This window comes from Sceloporus occidentalis, unplaced genomic scaffold (assembly GCF_023333645.1).
Source record: "Sceloporus occidentalis isolate IW3139 unplaced genomic scaffold, rSceOcc1.0.p SCAF_92, whole genome shotgun sequence".
Classification (NCBI taxonomy): Eukaryota; Metazoa; Chordata; class Lepidosauria; order Squamata; family Phrynosomatidae; genus Sceloporus; species Sceloporus occidentalis.
In genome coordinates, this window is record NW_028317072.1 from 3398680 (window position 1) to 3420215 (window position 21536).

The 21536-nt window shown below is 41.1% G+C and overlaps 1 protein-coding gene across 6 annotated transcripts in view; it reads left to right on the top strand.

The window, feature by feature from the left end:
* LOC149284485 (actin-binding LIM protein 3) overlaps positions 1–21536 on the top strand; it is a 204387-nt gene that overhangs the window by 110066 nt on the left and 72785 nt on the right. For 5 of the 6 annotated variants that reach the window (XM_089496688.1, XM_089496684.1, XM_089496685.1 and 2 more), the window contains exons 2-3: positions 4421–4561; positions 17008–17191. In XM_089496688.1, the coding sequence (XP_089352814.1) occupies positions 4421–4561; positions 17008–17191 (325 nt within the window). The remainder of the gene's footprint in view (positions 1–4420; positions 4562–17007; positions 17192–21536) is intronic. The other variant, XM_089496683.1, reaches the window with a different exon arrangement.

A 21536-nucleotide genomic window follows, 5' to 3' on the forward strand; every position in this document is an offset into this window, starting at 1 on the left:
AAAGAATAATACCACCCTCTTTTGCTTAGATCTCACTTGGAGTATCAAGTTCTGGGCACTATTTAAGGATAGTGACAAGCTGTATTATATCTAGAGGAGAGTGACCAAGATAGTTACGTGTCTGGATGTCAGGTCCTATGAGGAAGGGCTGGGTAGTCAGGTTTTTTGGATCTGGGTAAGAAATGACCAAAGAGTGGTCTTGTGTGGCCTGGGTCCAGTCTACTTGAAGGATCGCCTCCTCCCATACAATCCTTCCCATACACTCCGATCCTCTAGGAAAAACCTTTTACAATCTAGAAAGACCAGATTGGCAGTGACTTCCCAGAGGTCCTTCTCTGCCACCACTCCAAAAACCTGGAATGACCTGCCGGAAGAGATTCGCCAATTATCCTTGCTTGAGGCTTTTAAAAAGGTGACAAAAACCTTTCTCTTCCGGCAGGCCTTCCCCAATTGATAATGTCCAGAACCAATTGAATCCCCCTCCTTTTATTATTTTCCTTTTATTATTTTTATTATTTGCGGTTTGTTTTTACTTTTGTTTTTTTTTTTAATTTTGATGTATTATGTGCTTTTTAACCATGTTATACTGTTTAATTTTATAGTTGGGAGGGAGGGTTGGGCCAGGGTCTTGTGGGGCTTGTTGCTTTTATTGTGTATTGTATGAACTTTGTTGTTACCCACCTTGATCATCAAAGCGGAAGAGGTGGGATATAAATAAACATTTATTATTATTATTATTATTATTATTATTGTGTGTGTGTGCGTGTGCGTGTGCGTGTGCATGTTTGTGTGGCTTCAAGTCCCTGTCACCTTATGGAAACCCCATAAATTTCCCAGGTTTTTTTAAAAAAAAAACAAGGAATACTGAGAGGTAGTTCTATCAATTCCTCTGAACTATAGTCTACAATATCTGGTATCCATCGGCAGTCTCTGTTCCAAGTACTAACAAAGACTGACCCTGCTTAGCTTCCAAGGTCATACTGTATAGGATCTGGTGCCTTCAGGGTACTTATGGTAGTCTGAGATCCATCATCCAATATCTGAGGGGCTGTCATGGGGAAGACAAGCTTGTTTTGAGCTGCTCCCAAGGGTAGGAGCCAAACCAGTGGGTTCAAGTTGCAAGAAAGAAGATTCCAAGTAAATATTAAGAATAATGTCCCCAATAAGAGTTGTTCATTCATTGAACATATGCCCTTGGAAGGTGATGGGCTCTGCTTCGTTGGAGGTTGATTTCTGTAATGCGCTCTACATGGGGCTACCCTTGTGCCTAGTCCGGAAACTTCAACTAGTGCAAAATATGGCAGCCAGGCTGGTCGCCAGAAAAACTAGGAGTGACCGAATAACACCCGTCCTAAAATCTCTTCACTGGCTGCCTATTAGTTTCCGGGCACAGTACAAGATGTTGGTTATAACCTTTAAAGCCCTACATGGCTTGGGCCCAACCTATTTGAGGGATCGCCTGCTCCCACATAATCTGCCCCGCACCCTCAGGTCCTCTGGGAGGAATCTATTGCAGCCTTTAAAAACCAGACTGCTACCGCCAAGAGGGCCTTCTCTGCAATTGCTCCCAAACTATGGAACGGCCTGCCAGACGAGATCCGCCAAATTGCCAGCTTAGACAGCTTTAAAAAAGCTGTCAAAATGGATCTCTTCCGGCAAGCCTTTCCTGAATAAAAGTGCCCAGTCACAGAATGACTGCCCCCCACATCATGTATTAGCCCACCCCTCTGTCTTTGTGATATATATATATATATATATATATATATATATATATTTCTGTTTTAATAAATATTTTAATTGTAACATGTTTAATCATGTTTTAAGGGGGGAAATTTGGGACACAACGTTGTAAATGTGGATTTTAATGTGTTGTGAGCCTCTTTGATTGTCTTGTCACAGAAAAGCGGGATACAAATAAAAGTTTTGTTTATTTATTATTTATTTATTTAGGTTTTTAAACAAAGTTTGTATTGCTACCTGTCAGGAATGCTTTAGCTATGAATGCCTGCACTGGCCAGTGCTTAGATTAATTTAATGATCCTTGCCACCCCTGCAGAATCTACAGTTCTGTGATTCTAGGGAGGAAGCAAGGGTAATAAGCATTAGATATGAAAAGTGCATTTATCTGTATTTAGTTCAGTTGAAAATGAGGAGCAAGGAGTTGAGTGGGGAAATTGTGCACTAGGGAGACATATGAAAGAAGAGAGGAGTGAGAAAACTGCAAGGCATGAGGAAAAATAAGAGAGAAGGGACATCAGATTCATTTAAGAAAACAGGAAATTGATTAGCTACAGTTGGTGAAAGCTTAGAAATGGAGGTTAGAGGTGTAAACACTGGGAAAGAGGTGAGGGTGGGACAATTCCATGAAGGGCTTTGGGGATTTCTGTTGGAGTTACTTATAAATTTGTAGAGCATGCTGTTATCAGTTGCTACTAGCTAGAGCCTATGATGTTATTGGTGATCCACAGCACAACACAATTTTCTCAGGCACAAGTGTCCCCTTTTAGTTACTAGACCTTTTAAGCTGGACACTCCCATTTTCTAGCATAGGGATGAACATTTCACTGAGAGGCAACATGGCACTGTAGAATGGATCCAGATTATGTTTTTTTCTTTTATAACCTTCCCATATTTCCCTGGTGCTTATTCCATTTTTTTCTCTTTATGTGCAAAAGCAAAGAGATAATAACTGCACAATCCTTTTATTATTATTATTATTATTAGTAGTAGTAGTAGTAGTAGCAGCACTAAGGAGCTGTCCATCTGGAAACACCTAGATTGTGCCTATGTGATTTCTAAAGCTGCAAGCTGGCTATCTGTCCACAGCAGAGCAATCCCCCAGCAACAAGATTACTCTTTCCTTCCATTACATGACAGCAGTGTTATTGGTGTTGTATAGTTTCTAATATGAGCACAACATGAAAGCATGTCTTTGGGGGGAAGATCATCTTGATAGGTTCACAGTGGTCTGCAGAATAGATAGTTTTGCTGAATAAGCATCAAGGAAGGGGGGTGATGTTTCCATTGCAAGCACATTCAGTGGGCTCAGAAGGGTTAGAAAACCCTTATCTCTCTCAAGGAATTCTCCTAGGGCTCTCTGTAATTTGCTACCTCCTTTGAAAGGGCTCACACACATCCCATGCTTCCCTGGGGAATTCTCATAGTCTAGTCAAACTAACCCTGACAAATATGACCTTCAGTTTTGATGTGAGAATGCCCTGGAGACCTGTGGATCTCTGAAAAGGCAAAGCTCACCATAAATGACTCCATCTTATGTTTTTGTTTTCATTTCCCCAAGCAGCAGTGTTAGTATGTGCTGTGTGTGTGTGGGGGGGGGGGGGGAGATGGAAGTACCTTAAGTAGATGGAGAGTTTCGCGTGTATCTGTTTGTGAACAAATGGATGTGGGAGTTGAAGGCAAAGGATTGCCTGAAAAGATAATTATTTTCAGTATCTTTTTATTGAATGCTTGAAACCGGGATTAATGGAGATACAGAAGAGAAGTCCTTGTTTTGTAAGCAATGCATGTATCATGTCTCTGTGGCATTTAAAGGCTGAGGATTAAGAGAATACGTGTTGTTACAAGAAGCTGCCTTACACTGTGATAGGTGGCTGGGCCTTCTAGCTAGATTCTAGCCCATTAGTGTCTGTTTTGGCATGAAGAACCTTTGGCTCTCTAGATGTTAATAAACTACTAATCCCATCATGGATTGCTCATCATTGCCAATGATAGCTAGGCTTGATGGTGATTAGAGTTCAGCATCATCTCAGGGCAACATGTTTTTACACCTCTGGCCTACTTCATTTTCCCACTGCCTCAGGAAAAGACCTTTCCCAGCCAACCTTTTTTTGCTGGAGGTGACAAGAACTGGAGATCTGCTACTCATACATGTTATCAGAGATTGGGAAAATTACTTTTTTCAGATTGTAGTTTCCAGAAACCCCAGCCAGTATGGCCATTGATCATACTGATTAGGGAATTCTGAGAGCTATAATTTTAAAAAGTAATTTTTTCCCAAACTCTAAAAATTATACAGAGATATCTTTATATAAGGATACATAAGAAGGTGAGTCAGGTTATTCTTATTCTTACTTTAAAAAAAATATACCTTTTCTTATTCACAAATACGGAAATCCATGGTTTACAAATATAATTTAATATAAAATCCAGAAAAACATTGATTCCAGAATCAAAGGGAATGAAAACAGGAACTCATTAACTGGCTGAAACTGTATTTCATGTATCACCATTGGTCTTGTCAGCCAGAGATCCTGGGTTGTAGTCCAACATATCTGAAGGATGCCAGGTTGGGGAGAGCTGCTTTGCCAAGATGGAAATTAGCTAATAGATGTTGCTCAGCTGGCAGCTAGAACACTTTTCCTCTGCCATGCTAACAAGATGTACCTTTCCTTTTCATCAGCAGTTCCTTTTCAACAAAACCCATACAACTCCGGGGGTCGTCCCACCATAATCCAGTGTTATCGCTGTGGAGATACCTGTAAAGGGGAGGTGGTACGTGTCCAGAGCAATCACTTCCATATTAGATGCTTCACCTGCCAAGGTAAGTTCTTTCAGCTAAAAAATCTATAAAAACCATATATTAAGTAATGGAGGAATCTTTAACAAAATGTTTGGCATCTTCCCCAAATGACAGTTCCCAGGGTTCTTGGGAAGAAGCCATAGCTAGTGTAAAACTAACTAATGTAAAATCAGTATAAATGTGTGGGGCCATAAGCACTCTGGTCAGCAGGGATACAATTTCTTATATCAGTGTGCTTGCATGTACATATAATATTTAAATGGCAGCCTGACCATACAAACTGTTGTGTACTCTGTGCAGAGTAAGGAAAGATCACTCAATGCTTAGTGAAAAACAGCTGGAGTGGCAATGAATAGGCGTCCATACCAAGCTCTGATAATTTACTCTGTACAATTTATAGATCTGGTTACTACCTCTTCATAGGAGTAGCTGTTTCCATAAGTATATTAAGAAACCCTTTCACACCTGTTCTGAGCCATTTGCTTTTACTGCATCTCAGATTTGTTCCTCCCCATTCACCCTTCCACCAGCAGCAGAGTAGGAACAAGCTTAAGTAATTCATGACGTTTGATTCTCAGGAAAAGGCAATATAGTGTCAGGACATGCTCATCAGTGCATGTGGCAATGAAGAAGCCACAGAAATGAGAGGAAAGCCAAAGAGGCAGACGAGACATTTGGAAAATTCCTGTATGCTCTGGGTCGTACATGGTTCTTATAAGTCAGACCCAATTTAAACGGGCCTTTGCGCCACCCCCGTCACATGCTAGGGGTTGGCTGAGGACGCAGCGTCCATACCGGCCTCACACCTAGCAAGTGACGGGGCGTCAAAATGGCGGTGCCCTGTACACATGAGTGCCGCCATTTTGATGCAATGGACGCATAGCGTCTGCATGTCCTGTCGCACTGGTGATGTCACAAGTGCGCCATTTGCACACTCGGGTGTTGCAAGGGTGACACAAAAAGAACCCATTTTTTGCAGGTTCTTTTTCTGTCACCAGGAAGCCTCACCGTTTGGCAGCTGAGGCTTCCCGCCAGCAGAAATGGAGGCGGTGACAGACCACCCTTTTTAGGTGGTCTGTATCCTGCCTCAGTCACCAGTGAGAAGAGCAACAGTAGTCATTTTGAAATGGCCAGAAACTTGAAAACATCATAATTCTTATTAAGAGTAGAGTGGATGATCTGTTGCAGATCTATAGAAAAAGTAGAGATGTACGTAGCAGGGTTTTGGTTCTTAAGAAATCTTCATGACTTGGTACAGGAAAATTATTGCCCTCAAATAAAGAAGGTGGAGGAGTATATAATGCTGTTGTGGTTCTGCAAGAGGTCTAGACTTGCCCTTAAAGGACAAGTCAAAGGAACAAGTCACACTTAGTTATTCAAACCCTGAGAAAAAGTGAGGCACTTGATCCCTAGGCATCTTCACCTTCTTTCTTTCATTTTTTTCCAGATTGGATTTGTGTGCTGATTAAATAATCATTACAAAAATAAACATTCCAGACTAGCAATAAAACATGAATAACATTAAAAGGATAATTTATGATCCTATTAATTACCTTGAAGTGGGGGGAGGAAAGAATTATCTAAATGGGTCTAAAACACTTTATGTCTATTATTATTATTATTATTATTATTATTATTATTATTATTATCCTTTATTTATAAAGCGCTGTAAATTTACACAGCTCTGTACATACAATCTTTTAATTAGGCGGTTCCCTGCCCTCAGGCTTACAATCTAAAAAGACACGACACAAAAGGAGAAGGGAGTGGTGGAGGGGAAGGTGATGAGGGCCAGCAGTTCTTCTCTACCTCCAAGGCCTGGACCAATGCAGATGGACTGGAGGGAGGGCTTGGCTTCTTAATGGCTGGGGAAACTTCTTCCAGGGAGGCCTGTTGGAGTTAGCCTCCCTCTCTAGTAGGATAGTACATATAAAATACATAGCAATACAGGAAAAGATTCAATAAAACAGGCAACAAAAGAACATCAAATAGCAAGTGACAGTTATGCAATGCCTGGAAACGCTTCTCTGAACAGGATGGTCTTCAACTCCATTTTGAAGCTGGTTAAAGAAGTGATGTCTCTTGCTCGCAGGAGAAGAAGGTTCCAGGAGTGAGGGGCAGTGAGTGAAAAGGGGTGAATCTGAGATGGGGCAGAGGAAATCCTGGGCTGGGACAGCAGACCTTGACTACCAGAACGGAGGGCCCTAGTGGGAAGGTGAGGAGAAATAAGGTCTGATAAGTAAGGAGGGGCCAGCCCATGGAGGGCTTTAAACGTTGACAGCAGGAGCTTGTACTGAATGCGAAAAGGGAGGGGGAGCCAGTGAAGGGATGCCAACACAGGAGAGATATGGTCACAGCAGTGGGCAGATGTGATAATGCATGCAGCTGAATGCTGGACAGAGATTAAAGGATGGAGGTGAGAAAGAGGAAGCCCAGCCAGGAGGACGTTACAGTAATCAAGTCGTGAGATCACTAGGGCATGGATCAGGATCTTGGCAGTAGAGGCGGAGAGATATGGTTGGATTTTGGCAATATTGTATAAAAAGAATCTACAAGCCTTGGCTGTGGTCTGGATCTGAGGGATACACAACAGAAAAGAATCAAAGATAAAACCAAGGCTGCGGGCTTGCTGGACTGGTTGAATAGAAAAATTGTCCACAGAGATAGAAAAGGAGTGTTGAAAGGTGGACTTAGGAGGAAAGACAAGAAGCTCCGTCTTGGACATGTTGAGCCTCAAACGCCGATGGTGCATCCACTGCGAGACAGCTGTGAGGCAAGACGAAACTTGCTGTTCAAGTTTTGGAAAAAAGTTAGGGGTGGAAAGATACAGCTGGGTGTCATCGGCATACAGATGGTAGGAAAACCCAAAAGAGCTAATGAGTTTACCTAAGGACAGTGTGTATAGAGAAAACAGAAGAGGACCCAGAACAGAGCCCTGGGGAACTCCAACAGATAAGGGAACAGAGGATGAAGTCTGACCACCTGTGACCACTGCAAAAGATCTGCCTGACAAATAAGATCTAAACCAGTAAAGAACAGAGTCTGAGAACCCAAGGTCAGAAAGTATATCAGCTAGAAGACAGTGATCAACGGTGTCAAAGGCTGCAGACAAATCAAGAAGGATGAGAACAGAGTAAAGGCCATTAGCCTTGGCCTGTAAAAGGTCATTTGAGATCTTAGTGAGAGCTGTCTTTGTAGAATGCCTTCGGCGGAAACCATACTGAAAGGGATCGAGGATGGAGTTGGCTTCAAGAAACTCAAGACAGCGAGAATAAACAACCCGTTCCAAAACTTTAGGAAGAAAGGGAAGAAGAGAAATTGGACGATAGCTAGACAGAGAGGAGGGGTCAGAGAAGGTTTTTTCAGAGTAGGGGAAATGAGAGCATGTTTAAAGTGCGAAGGGAAGGAGCCTGTAGAGAGAGAGAGAGAGAGAGAGAGAGATTGAAGATATGGAGAAGTGAGGGCAGAAGAGAGGGAGCTATAGAAATTAGAAGACGAGTAGGAATTGGATCAAGAGGACAGGTTGCAGGTTTGTAAGAGTTCAGAAGTGTAGCGAGTTCATCCAAAGAAGCAGGAGGAAACACAGAAAAAGTTTTAGGCGAGGGCGAAAGAAGATTATGAGCAGAACAAGAATCAGGAGGGACTATCTCAGAGCGAATAGTGGTGATCTTTGAGATGAAGTAATTAGCGAAGTCATTGGGAGAGAATGATGAAGAGACAGGAGGAGAGGGAGCTTTAAGCAAAGTGTTGAAGGTGGAGAACAAACGCTGCGGGTGCCTCTCATTGGCAGAGATCAATGATTTGTAATAATTCTGTTTTGCCATAGAGAGGGTGCGTGAGAAAGAAGAAAGAATAAATTTGTTATGAATAAAATCAGCCCACTGTTAGAACTTTCTCCAAAGACGTTTGGCCGCTCTAGAGCAGGACTGGAGAAACTTAATGAGGGGGTTAAGCCAGGGCTGAGGCCTAGTCTTGGAGGAAGAAGTGTGTACAGAGACAGGGACAAAGTGGTCAAGAGTTGAGGAAAGAGTGGAGTTAAGTAAAGACATTGCTGAGTCAGCAGAATCCCCAAGATTTAGGGAAGAGAGAGATGAATCCAGGGTCTGATGAAGATGGTTAGAGTTAACAGACCAAAGATCACGAAAATAGTGTTGAACAGTGTGACGAGGAGGTGGAGTAAAAGTGAGAGCAAAGGAGATTAAGTGATAATCAGATAGTGGAAAGTCAAATGCCAGGTAGTCAGAAATGGCGCAGTTTGCAGCAAGAACTAGGTCAAGACAGTGACCAAGAGAATGAGTTGAAGAGTTGGAATTTGGTTGGAGGCCAAAAGAAGCTAGCAGAGAGTTAAAGCGAGATGATGTCGGGTTATTGGAATCATCAATGTGGATATTAAAGTCACCTCAGATCAAAGTGGGGACTGAATCTGAAAGAAAGAATGTCAGCCATGATTCAAAGTATATACCTTTCACCATACAACCCTGCTAAATGCTCTGGCTAGGTTTATGGATTCTCACTAGCCAATGTGACTGTCATAAAACCTATCCATGCCCTAACTCTTAAATATTGTTTGTAAACAATAATTAATGAGCTATTCTTGAATGCTGAGGAGTATGGGATGAAAACTGATCCATAAAAAAGTCCTAAACTAGTGTTGCAAAACTTGTCTCCAGAAATGCAACAGTAAAGATCCTCAAAATGCCAAAGGATGAATCGATTGATTTGATTCCTAATGATTGTGAAAGCTTAGTGTGACCTATTGCTCATACCAAAACCTAGAGTATCTGAATATAGAATCCATTCAGAAAAACTGATCACATGAAAAACTAAGTGTTACCTTGAATCTTTCAGTAAAACAGATACCTTTCTGATACTGTACAACCACAACTTTTATTAGTAACTGTTTGCTAGGTGATTTACCACAGTTGGAAGTAATCTCTGCCAGCAGTTTTTCATTCTACATTCACTCAGCAAACCAGGAGTTGGGGGCATGATCAGAAATAGTTTGCAAAAGCCAAAGGGATCATGGAGCCATGGGATCTTGAATTCCTCTCACATTCTGTGTATGTATCCAAGTTGTTTCAAAACATTAAATTAGGAAGGGATCATTTGAGAGAACAGGAAGTGCCTAATGCAAGGGAGAGATTGTCATGAGGATATTGAATCACTGCCACTGTCCTAACATGGTGTCAGCATGGCTAAGATATTCATGCTGAGAGATCTGTTCATCTGCATGGAATAATCAGCAAAAAAAAACAAAAACCCAATGTGTAGACTATATCCTTACGACTCTCATCACTTATCTCACTTGCTATGGGACAAAATTAAAGTCCAGCTTGCAGAGCTGACAAAGGTGGAAAATAAACTAAGGAACAAGGGAAGAATGAGCAGAGTTTCAACAGTTATGTGATTTTCTGTAGCACCATTCATACTGAAGTCAATATCTGAAGCGATTCATTAGGTTTTCATCTGGCAATCCAATGCAGGACACTACATCTGGAAGTTTAGATGTACTTATTGCAATTGGCCCTCCATAATTACAGATTCTGCATCCATGGATTCAGCTATCTGCAGCTTGACATAAACATTCCAAAAAGCATTTAAAAAAAAAACATTCAAAAAGGCAAACCTTGATTTTGCCATTTTATATAAGGGGAACCCTTTTGCTATGCCATTGTATATAATTGGGACTTGAGCATCCATGAAGTTTGGTATCCACAGTGGGTCCTGGAACCACACCACAGAAGATATCAAGGACTTACTATGTTGTTTGTTGTTGTTGCTGTTTGTTGTTAAGGGGTTCCACATGGTTTCATGTTCAGTCTCCCAGCCCCTTGGTGTTTTGTGTAGACTGTTCTACCAGACAAAGAGCACAGACGGTCTCCAGCTTTTAAAGAAATGCAAAACCACCAAGGAAGAACTTGGCTGCTATTTACATCTGCTTTCAAAATAAAATAGAGATCCGCGTTCTCAGTCTTTTTTTTAATAGCCCCTCACCCTTATCAGACCCATCTTCTCTCAGCTCCACCCTATATGTGTTTACATACCCACTTTGATTTCCATACCTCTTTCTCTCTTTTTTGTGTAGGCTTCTTTGTCACACCTAACTCTATAAAATTCTATTAATTGAAGAATACATAACTTTGCACAGCCTTAAGAATCTTGTGGTGCTGCCCTCTTTTCCTCCCACGGATCTAGTCTGATGGTTATTACCAAAGGGATACTCAGTCTGTCATGCAACTTGAATTAAAACACTGCTATTGCCTGTCCATGAGACCTTTGTCCTCCCTGAGAAGCTCTCCTTTGGCAGCTGTACAAAAAAACAACAACCCTCAGCATTAAAATCTAGTTAACTCACTACTATCTTACCTTCTCACATTATTCAAAACTATAGCCAGCAACCAGAGTAATAACCTCTCTTCTCCTGTGATCCAAACATCCAGAGGCCTGAGCTGAATAAGGGAGATAAAGCCATTTGTTTATTTTTTTACTGAAATAATCTCAGTACTTTGATCTCCAACCTTTGATCTCCTTTATCCAGCCATGGCCCCAGACTGTGCCCAAAACCTGCCCACATGATGACTGAAAATGTGAACTGAACAAGGGACCATTGACACTACAGAAATATAGTGCTATGATTCCACTTTCACTGCCATCCTATGCAAGCTTGGGGTTTGCAGTTTAGGAAGAGGGGCCTGTAGAATACTCAGCCTGGCAGCTCCTCTACAAACCCTGTGATTGCCATGGCAATAAAATTGGAATAATAGGACAATAATTAGGGTCACCAGAGTGAAAACTGAAGGCAGGTCCTTTACCCTTAATGGTTAGGTAGATGAGGAGTCAGTGTGATATAATGGTTTGAGTATTGGACTAAGGCCCCATTCCCACTGGGCTATAAATCAAATCAAGAATCAGATTATAGGAACATTGTTCCCATTTGAACTCGCATTCAATCCTTGTTTAAGGAAAATCGTTCCCATTTGAATCCGCGTTCGATCCAACTTTGATCGATTTCACTAGCTAAAACCTGAATCAGCGGTGGATAACCCGGGTTATCCTGAAACCACTTTTCCAGTGGGTTTTTTTGCAGCTGCTATGTCGGATCTGGGGCAAACAAATGGGAATGACAAGGGTGTCCAAATTGGGGGAGGAACAATGTTCAAGGGGCTGTTGCGAGGTTGTCACCAGCTTTGTTCTCTTTCCTGGCATTCCCGGTGCCATTTCCTCCTGTTCACGTAGCCTTTCCCCGGTGGTGTGTAAAACTTTTTTTTTTTAAAAGAAGAAAGTTAAACTGGGTTTTTTGGAGAGGGAGGGGAAAAGAAATGAAAGAGGAGGAGGGATATGGAGAAAGGGAGGCTGGCAAAAACATTTTGTGAGTGGAAAGGAAAAAAAGAGAGAGGGGAAAAAAAACCCAAAACCCTGAACGTGGCTCCTGCATCCGACCTTGTTTCCTTTTTTGAGACAGAAAAGGGGTGGCTGGCTGCTGCATATTGGGGTGGTTTGAAGAAGAAGGGTCCCCCTACTCGGGAGGAGACCTATGGAGGCCAGGAGCCTCCTCACTCAGGCTCTCCTCAGCTTTGTGGGGGCTTATTGGGAAGGAAATGCCTTCCCCCAAATCCTCCTGAGGCAGAATTGCTGGACCTGAGGCTCTTGCTCGCGAGGAGCCCCACTGGGTTGCAAGTTTAATTTTATAGTTGGGAGGGAGGGTTGGGTCAGGGTCTTGTGGGGCTTGTTGTTTTTATTATTGTGTATTGTATGAACTTTGTTGTTACCCACCCCGATCATCAAAGCGAAAGAGGCGGGATATAAATAAATATTTATTATTATTATTATTATTATTATTATTATTATTATTATTATTATTAGTGGGCGCCTCTTTCTGCCTTCAAAAACCCAAGGCTCCCAACTATAATAAAAGGGCCTTAGGCTGCCTAAGCACCCCCAAAGAAATTAAAGGGAGGAACGCTAAGAAATACAACTCCCTCTCTCTTTATGTACCTATCCAACCCCTGAACTTTTTCTCTTCAAATTCCCCACAGAGCCATCCCTCTCCCTCTCTTTGCAAATAATAATAATAATAATAAAAGAGTGTGTAAAAAATTTTTTTTAAAAAAAAAGAAAGTTAAACTGGGTTTTTTGGATACGAAGGGGAAAAGAAAGGAAAGAGGAGAAGGGATATGAAGAAAGGGAGGCTGGTGAAATCCTGTGTCAAAATACAATGGAGAAATATCAATGGGAACGAGAACATGGATCAAGAAAAACCGAATCCATTTGCTCCCTTTTGTAATGGGAATGATGGACCTGATTCGAATATGACTCAGAAACTTGATCCGGTCCAGACTCGCAGTGATATATGTCGCTTTATATGCCCAGTGGGAATGGGGCCTAAGACTCTTGAGATCAGGGCTTGATTCCCCCTCTTGTTTATCAAAACTTACTGAGTGACCATGGGTGAGTCACACACTCTCAGCCCCCAAAAAACCCATGATAGGTTCACGTTAGGGTCACCATAAGTCAGAAGTGACTTGAAGGCACACAGCAACAAGATGAGGTGATTTCACCAGGTATTAATTGTTATAAGCAGTATCTTCTGGAATTTCCTTTTCTACATAATTACTAAGGGTACAAGAGCTAATTGTGTAGTGTGAATGGCCCCCAGATCACATGAGGTTTTTGTAGGTCTACTGAACACCTGGCTTTTTCACATTATAATATGGAAGGTAGCCTGCGCAGAAAAGTGTATCTCCAAAGTGCAAACTAGTTCAAAAGCTTTGGTTCAAACTTTCTCCTCTTTCTCTAAATCTGTATGCATCTGGTAAGTAAGCCATTTGTCTGCCTCATTACCAGTTGCTGTCAGTTGCCTCACTGGGACATTTTAGGCAAAGACACTTTGGAAGAAAAAGAACCCTACTGTGTGTTGTTTTCATTCTCTTTCATGGCTGTGGCAGTCACTAATGAGATGGTGTACCAGCATCATCCTGGGAAACAAGCATTGGCATAATTCGACGGTTGCTTGAATAGAGGTCAGACCTTCTCTCTGGGCTGCTCTGCCCAGGTAGCTTCTTGTTTCCTGCTAATACTCAGAGGACACAGTCTGTTGCTGTCATGCACCAAGGCTCACAGACAAGCAGTGACCAAACTTTCCCTCTCCAGGTTCCAAACCTTCCAAAACTATGCCTTCCTTATTTTTTGCTGCATCTTCCCCACAACCCAATAGTGACATCTTGTGGGGTTGAAAGATGGGCTCTCCCATCTCTAGGTTCTTGTCTTTTTTTTTTTAAGGGCAGGCTTGGAAGGTGTCATGAAAACAAAAGAAAAACTTACTAACTGTCCAAGTGAGGGTGAGATGGGGATGGAAATACAATGTTAAGGGGCCAAGTGCAGAGAATCGGAGTCAGACAGTCATGAGAGAAAGAACCAAGGATAGTTCAGGGGCATGTATCCCTTGGCAAACGGGGCTTCCATATCAGTGGAACCGTGAATCTGCCCTGGGATTTTGTCTAAACTTTAAAGAATGACTTTAAGTGCTGAGCTGCACTGTATCCAAGGTACAGACACAGTACCTTGGATAGTTCCTTTAACATTTGGACTAGAACCCAGAGTAAATTCTCTGCTCCACTGACATGAAAGCCCATAGCCACGGCTGCCTGTTACATTTATTAATATCTAGTTATGACTTGCACATGTGAATGGGTCAACACAATTTCTAACTGCAGGGACAGAACTATTTCACCATTACCAGACAGTTGTCACTCACCCAGTACTAAGGAATTAGATTTACAGAATGAGCCTGTGTGGATACCACATATCATCAAAAAAGGATCAACAATTGGGTACAAGAGCAAATCAAGCCTGAACTCTCTTGAAAGACCAAAGTGACTAAACTAATGCTACTGTACTTTATGACATATCCTGAGACCCTGTAATATGTGGAGATGATCATAATGCTGAGAAAAGGGGAAGACAGAAAAGAGGGAGATCACATTACAGGTGGATAGACCTACTGTATATACTCATGTATAAGTCTAGAAATTTTAGTCAAAAAATTGATCCAAAAAACCTGAGTCAATTTATCCACTGGTCAATATAGATACTGTAAGTACTGTATGTTAACACTTATTTTAAAAAAGGAACCATCCTCTGGTGAAAGGCAAAAATATAATCTGTTCTGGAATCACTGAATCCCTTCTATTCTTTCATCCATCCAGCCTTTATTTTGAGCACAAATAGTTATGCCTGCTAGAATTTTGTAAGTTCTTTGGCATTGTTTTTCTTTGCATCATCCTTTAGATCCTTTGTTATATGCCCCTATATTTTATCTTCGACTTATCCAAGGGTCATATCAAAATCCACAATTTTGACCCAAAAACTTGTCCTCGATTTATACATGAGGTCGACTTATAATCGAGTTTAAATGGTAATCAAGGAAGCCACAGCTTTCAGTTTGCAAGGCTTGAGCTGGGCTGTTTATAATAGGATGCCTTGGCAGAAGTTAATAGTATTAATGCCCAGTATGGACTCCTACAGAAACTGTTCTCTGATCACTGGCTGACACAGGACTTTTATTCCTACCCATAAAGAACTCTTAGGAACACCTATGAATAATGCAACTAATACAGAAAGACAGTCAGAAGCTATTCCTGGGAGGCAAATCATAACATAAAGGCTGCAGAAACCTTGGTAAAATATACAATCTAAATTTTAGATTCTAAAAATCAGAAAACCCAAAAAGGCATGAGGTGCTATAATTCAAATTGCAGTGTAGAAATGGACAAAAATCAAACCCCCAAGAAGGGCTGAAGGCACACAACAACAAAAAAGTTGTATGTGTTGACTAGAATGTTGTTGGGGGAGAATACAAATGGATTCCTGAGGAAGGGCAGGACAGGGAAAAGCCTAGGCATTGCAACAGAAAAGAACTTAATGACACAGAATCCTGCCCATTCAGCCTTAATTGTAAGATACTATATGCAGGGCCTCTTCAGATGTCATTAGAAAGCATGCAAAGCTGATATAATAGGAGGAAGTTCTTCAGGTACCCTAGGTCCTTTCTGTATGAGTCAGAAACTCTGGAGTATTCTGGCTCCACAGCTGCCCTGATTTCCTTCTTACCTGGCCCTCCATTCCCATGTCTTTGTGGCTGTCTACACAGGTATCCTGCTGAGCCATCCAGCACCTCCACTGCTGCTGTGGGTTGCTCACATCTGGAGTCACAACGAGATGCCCAATAATCATCACGTGCTGGGCACTTCATTCTGATTTCAGAATAAGCAACTCATAGGAGACATGGCAGGTAGCTCAGCAGGTTGCCTATGCAGACAGCTGCTGCAGCATGGGAACAGATGACTCTGGCTCATCCTAGAAGATCCAGAGCAAAACGTATATATGGCTGTTATACTCTGTTTCTGGTGTGGAACATGCTGGACATTATCTGTACTGTTTGCACCAGAACTGGAGTTTGGGGAATGGGAGGAGAGGAGATGGGCCCTTTGGCCTGTGCAGACAGGGTCCCAGTTTCTAAACCCTGCAAGGTTTTAAAGTTAGTGATCAGCCTCCCAGCCTGAGGCCAGCCATCAGCACAGAACAATACACATGCAAATCACTCCTGCATTCCCAGGCTCACACAGTATATATAGACCCATTTTTTCCAGGCAAGGCATTCCCTGAAGATGCCAGCCACAGATGCTGGCAAAACGTCAGGAAAATACTTTTCTGGAACATGGCCACATAGCCCAAAAAACCCACAAAAAACTATGTATGCTGGCCATGAAAGCTGTCGACTTTACATTAATGATCAGCAATTTGAATTGAGTCTGGAAACAAACTGGATGCCAGAAAAGATGATATAACTGTTAGCTTCACACTTTAGAATGGTAGGCATACATACTGAAACATGCAAGGTGGCAGAGGTCAGGGAGCCACAGCCAGTCAGGCCACCCCAGTATGTACATGCATGGATGCATAGCTAATGTCCATAACTGGTGTTGCTTGTGGGAAAAACCAATGTGGCTGTGACAAGCATAAGGGTTGTGGTCTAATCTGCACTGCGGAGATAATGCAGTTTGACACCACTTTAACTGCCATAGATCAATGCTATTGAATCATGGGATTCATAGTTTATTGTGGCACCAGAGGTCTCTGGAAGAGAAGGCTAAATATCTCACAGAACTACAAACTCCAGAATTCCATAGCATTGAGTCATGGCAGTTAAAGCAGTGTCAATTTATATGATTTCTGCACTGCAGATTAGACCTGAGTAAAGTCGAAATTACAAAATAGTGTGAGGTGATGCTGATAACCTGTTGGCCAAGCATAATATTTTTGACCCAAAAACATTCCTTCCATTACTGCCCCCCACCTCCCATCTCTATTGTGGCATCTCAAGCAAGCTCTCTAAAATAATATCCCAGGTTTGTAAAGATGGTTGAAAGACTGATTCGTCTTATCTTTTCTGTGCTTTCCTTCTGTAGTGTGTGGCTGTGACCTTGCTCAGTCTGGCTTCTTCTTTAAAAATGGAGAATATATCTGTACCCATGACTATCAGCAGCTCTATGGCACCCGTTGTGACAGCTGCCAGGATTTCATCACTGGAGAGGTTATCTCAGCCTTGGGCCGGACCTACCACCCAAAGTGTTTTGTCTGCAGCATGTGCAGGTGAGTTGAATGTCTGACAGTAATGTGTTCACATATTACTATCTGAGGATCACCAAAAACAAAATGCCTGAGGTGCCTGGAGAAGATACAGTGTTGGTATGGTACAAATCACGGCAGCCACCATTCAGGCCTGACACATAGAATGACCTCTGTCTTTTGGAGATACCATCTACACTGGAGTACTAAAATCAGCTAACATCAAAGACCAGTCCTAACACACCAGACCTTGGAAAGTCTTGGCCTGAGTCAGAACTTGTTCCTTAGTCCAAGTCGTTCTCAGTTCTTAAGAGTGGAGTGAAGTATCTTTGTGCCTTCTTTCTTATCTTTAGTTGCTTCTCTGGAATTCAGCATGTGATATTTTTTCTTTTTTTAAAAAAAGCCCCAAATATTTAATATATGTTCCACAAATTTAGAAACCTAACCTATCAAGTGTATGATCACATAACGTTAATTATACATAGAAAACTGATATTGAATAAAGCACAATTTAGCTTGCTTTCATTGCGTACCTGAAGCTGGCCCCCCTGGTCTGGGTTCGCTGCTGTGTATCTTGATGTCTGGCTGTTCTGCATTATAAACAGCTCATGAACAAAGCAGAACAAGAAATGACCATCATTAGCCAGCAGGTACAAATTACAGTTTGAGGCTATTTGGAAGAATGAGCTTTTTACCAAAAACAAAAACAAAACAAAAAAACCTTAAGGTAACAAGGTCTTGTAGGGAAGATTACTGCATCCCTCACAAGAAAAAAAAATGTCATTATTTCTCTAAAATAATATAAATTAAAAGTTTTTAGAATGGCTGGCATCTAATGATGTACATTTCTACTTCTTTCATTGCAATTTCAAAAGTCTTTTTCCTCACTAGGAGAGATACTGAGAGTTTTTGTACACTTTTCAAAGTATATTTTTCCACATTTAGAAGACTCTACAAGCAAGAATGTTTGCAAAGATTATCATGTTTTGCTGCTTTCTTTTTCATGGATTTTTTGAAAAGTGGAAGCAATGGATTGTTTGAGTCTTTCTGACCAAAACTCCTGACCTTCTGTGCTTTCTCTATGTGTGTGTTTCAGTTCACTAAGGGCGAAGGAGACTAGTTCTTCACAGTAGATTCTTGAACTGAGACCTTGAGGAAAACATTATTGTCTTTTTGTTCTCACATAACGGTGAAAAATCTCACCCATTTTGTGTTGAGAAAGCTTTTCTCATTGAAGATGAAAAAAATTGTAAATAATCTCCATTGTGCCTTCAAAAGTACATAAATCTGGGGGAAACAGTTTCTATAGTCATATGTAGGAACTGGTCCACTGATTTATTAGTATGTCATATTAGTGGAATTAAAAGTGTGTCAAGCAAAGATGGGGTTAATTCTTGTCATATTGGTGTCACATTGTGTGACAATCTGATCATTAGCTGATGGATATTCCTACAAATGCTGTGGAGGGGATTACTAATATCTCAAGGGAGCAGTGAGGCTATTGTGAGTTATGAGCTATTCTTGATCTAAAAAATATTCTGATAGGACAGGTCTATTATTTTGTCAGTCAGAGCCTTGAGAGTGCATTAGGGGAACATTAAAATGAAAGATGGGTGTAAGTGAATGACAGGAAAGTCTAAAATTAGCCCCACTGGCTTTATCGCAGACATACACATGCTCCCCCACACCACAGATGTTAGTATGGTTTTCTGAAAAAAACTTAGCCACCTATTGGGCAACAACTCTGGCTCCCTTCTACTTGCTCCAAATGTCATCAAAGTCCAAGTTGGGTTGATAATAGTTTGGAAAATAACCATGCCATTGGCTCCACCCAGATAATCAGTTTCCTTCAAGGATTATCAGGAAAAGTGTGCAATGCTACTAAAATATGTAACATGTGAATCAGTCATTGGTTGTTCCAGGGTTGTGAGGCAATAGCCGAGCAGACCTTTATGAGGTGACAGCCCGGGTCGAGATGCATGCTAGATGAGATGGAGACACAGGAACAGGTTGCACAAGATGGAGTTGCTGATCAGGTTAGGGGAGATCAAGGAAACCCATACCACTTGGACAGGTCTTTCTCTGAGGACAGTGAGTCACTTCACAGCTTGGACTGAAGTATCTGTTTCCACTGATGAATAATGCTGGCATAAAAGGATTGAATTGGTGCTACTTATGCAAAATACAAGACCCAGGCATAACTCTTGCTACATACAGCCTGTTTTGATTTAGGCTTGGTGAGATGGGTATCATTTTCTCAGTCCAACTATGGGGATGTAAATCTTTGCTTATTCAATTCCTGCATGCAACAGCAAATACTGGAGTAAAATAATAAGAGTTTCTCAATTTTGTGCTTTTCTTGTGAAAATTTTATAAGGGGTTTTCAGCAAAAACATTTTCCCCCGATTTGTTTTTGCATAAAATGCAATATTTTGTACAAAACATACTTTTGGGGCAAAATAATTTTTGAAGGGGAAATTGCTGTTGCTGACAAAATCCTGTTTCACTTTCTGACAGTCCCACAGGACTAAAATAGTATCACAACTGTAGGACACATCATTGTATCTGGGAATATTTTTACATCCATATGCAGCAAAAATAGATCTCTAGGAATGGAAAGAATATTCAGAAATATTTGCAAAATTGTCAAAAAAATTAAATATCAAGAAACCCTTATAACAAGAAATCTGGAGCGTATCTGTTCAGTTTAAGATTTATTCTGCACAAAATTCACATTTTTGCACAACACATAGCATTTTCTGGACAGAAAAACATATTTTTATCCAGAATTTTATTGTACCGAAAATATTGTTTCCTGCTCAGGAAATGCTGTACTTTATTCTGCACAAAATTCAGATGTGGTTGATTTGCACAGAAAACATTTTCCACATAGGAAATACTTTTCTCTGCACAAAAATGAATATTTCTATGCAGCAATGTTATGTTCTGTGTGGAAAGAAAATGCTGGGCTCTTTCACACACAGGAGGTAAGTGTAATTAAACGGGAGTTTCCAAACAGGAGAATGGGAGAAGTGCAGGGGGAAGTGATAATCATCCCCCGATCATGCTATTTGTACTATTTAATCATGATTTAATGACACTTGCCTCCTGTGTGAAAGTCTGCTGTGTTCTGTGTTAAACAAGCATGTGTGAATTTTGCACAGAATAAGTCTCCAACTGCAATTAGGCTTTTAAAAATGCATGATTGTTATAGACTTTTTCACAACCACAAGAAAATTGCTAAAATCAATCACTGCTTCCTTCAAGAAGAAACTTATTAAAGAATTACATCCTTACAGATGATTTGTTTTAATTCCCAGTTGCAAGCCTGGCATTAGTTACTAGTCTTACAATATCTAATATGCAGTATTTGTTCTTCAGCATGGTGAACTATTAAATTAAACTGTAATCTATCAATGCTAGCTTCACAACAATCTCCAATCATGCATATTCAAGCTCTCTTCATACATACCCCATCATTGTACTTGAGATACACAGGTCTTTCTCTCTTCCCTGATATCATCTCCTCTGTTGCAAACTCTATCTTTGCCTCCTACCTCTGTTATTCCCCCCCCCCCCGCAAATATTCCCAATAACATTTTTGTTGTTATACCTTGTATAAAGCATGGTCCATGGTGTGAACAACTAATCCCAAAATTACAGGATTAGAGTGCTTTGTATTCCTTAGCAAATCTGAAAGAGCATCAGCGCAATGAATTTGGAACAACTGTTTGCTTCCCTTCTCAGTTTAGTCCTGACACAGTTCCCCATGAGGTACTCCAAACTTTTGCAGTCTCTTTATTTCAAATGTGATCAAATGTGAGTGGGGAGCAGAGCTTTCACTGGGAATGTCAAATCCTACTATGAGTAGCCAACCTCCCATGTTGGCTTCCCACTGGAATGAAACTGATTATATAAGTATGCACCAAGACCATGTATCCACTGGCAGATAGCCGCACTCTTTGTGGTTTGTGGTCCAAAGTGTGTGTGTGTGTAAAGCAGATTGCACTTACCCACATACCAGGTCATTAAAACTTGCTGCTTGGCAGCCATTGCTGAAGTTACAGAGCCCCTCATGCTAGTAGCCTTCGTCTTCCCCATTTTCATTTTATCTCAGGGTGAGTTTGCATTCCTGTTTGTTTGTTCTCCTGTATCTAGTTTTGTGCACAACAGGTCAGTATTGCACACAAGCAAACAATAGTGCTGCTAGGTCTTCAATAATAGGCTTTTTTCCTATTTATTTTTTTGAAGAGCGACTTCATCATTGGAAAGTAGACACTGATATTTCCATAAACTTGATCAAATGTGTGATAAACAGCCACTAAGTCTGTGACCATAATATTTGATGCTGACCAATCAATTCGGAAGA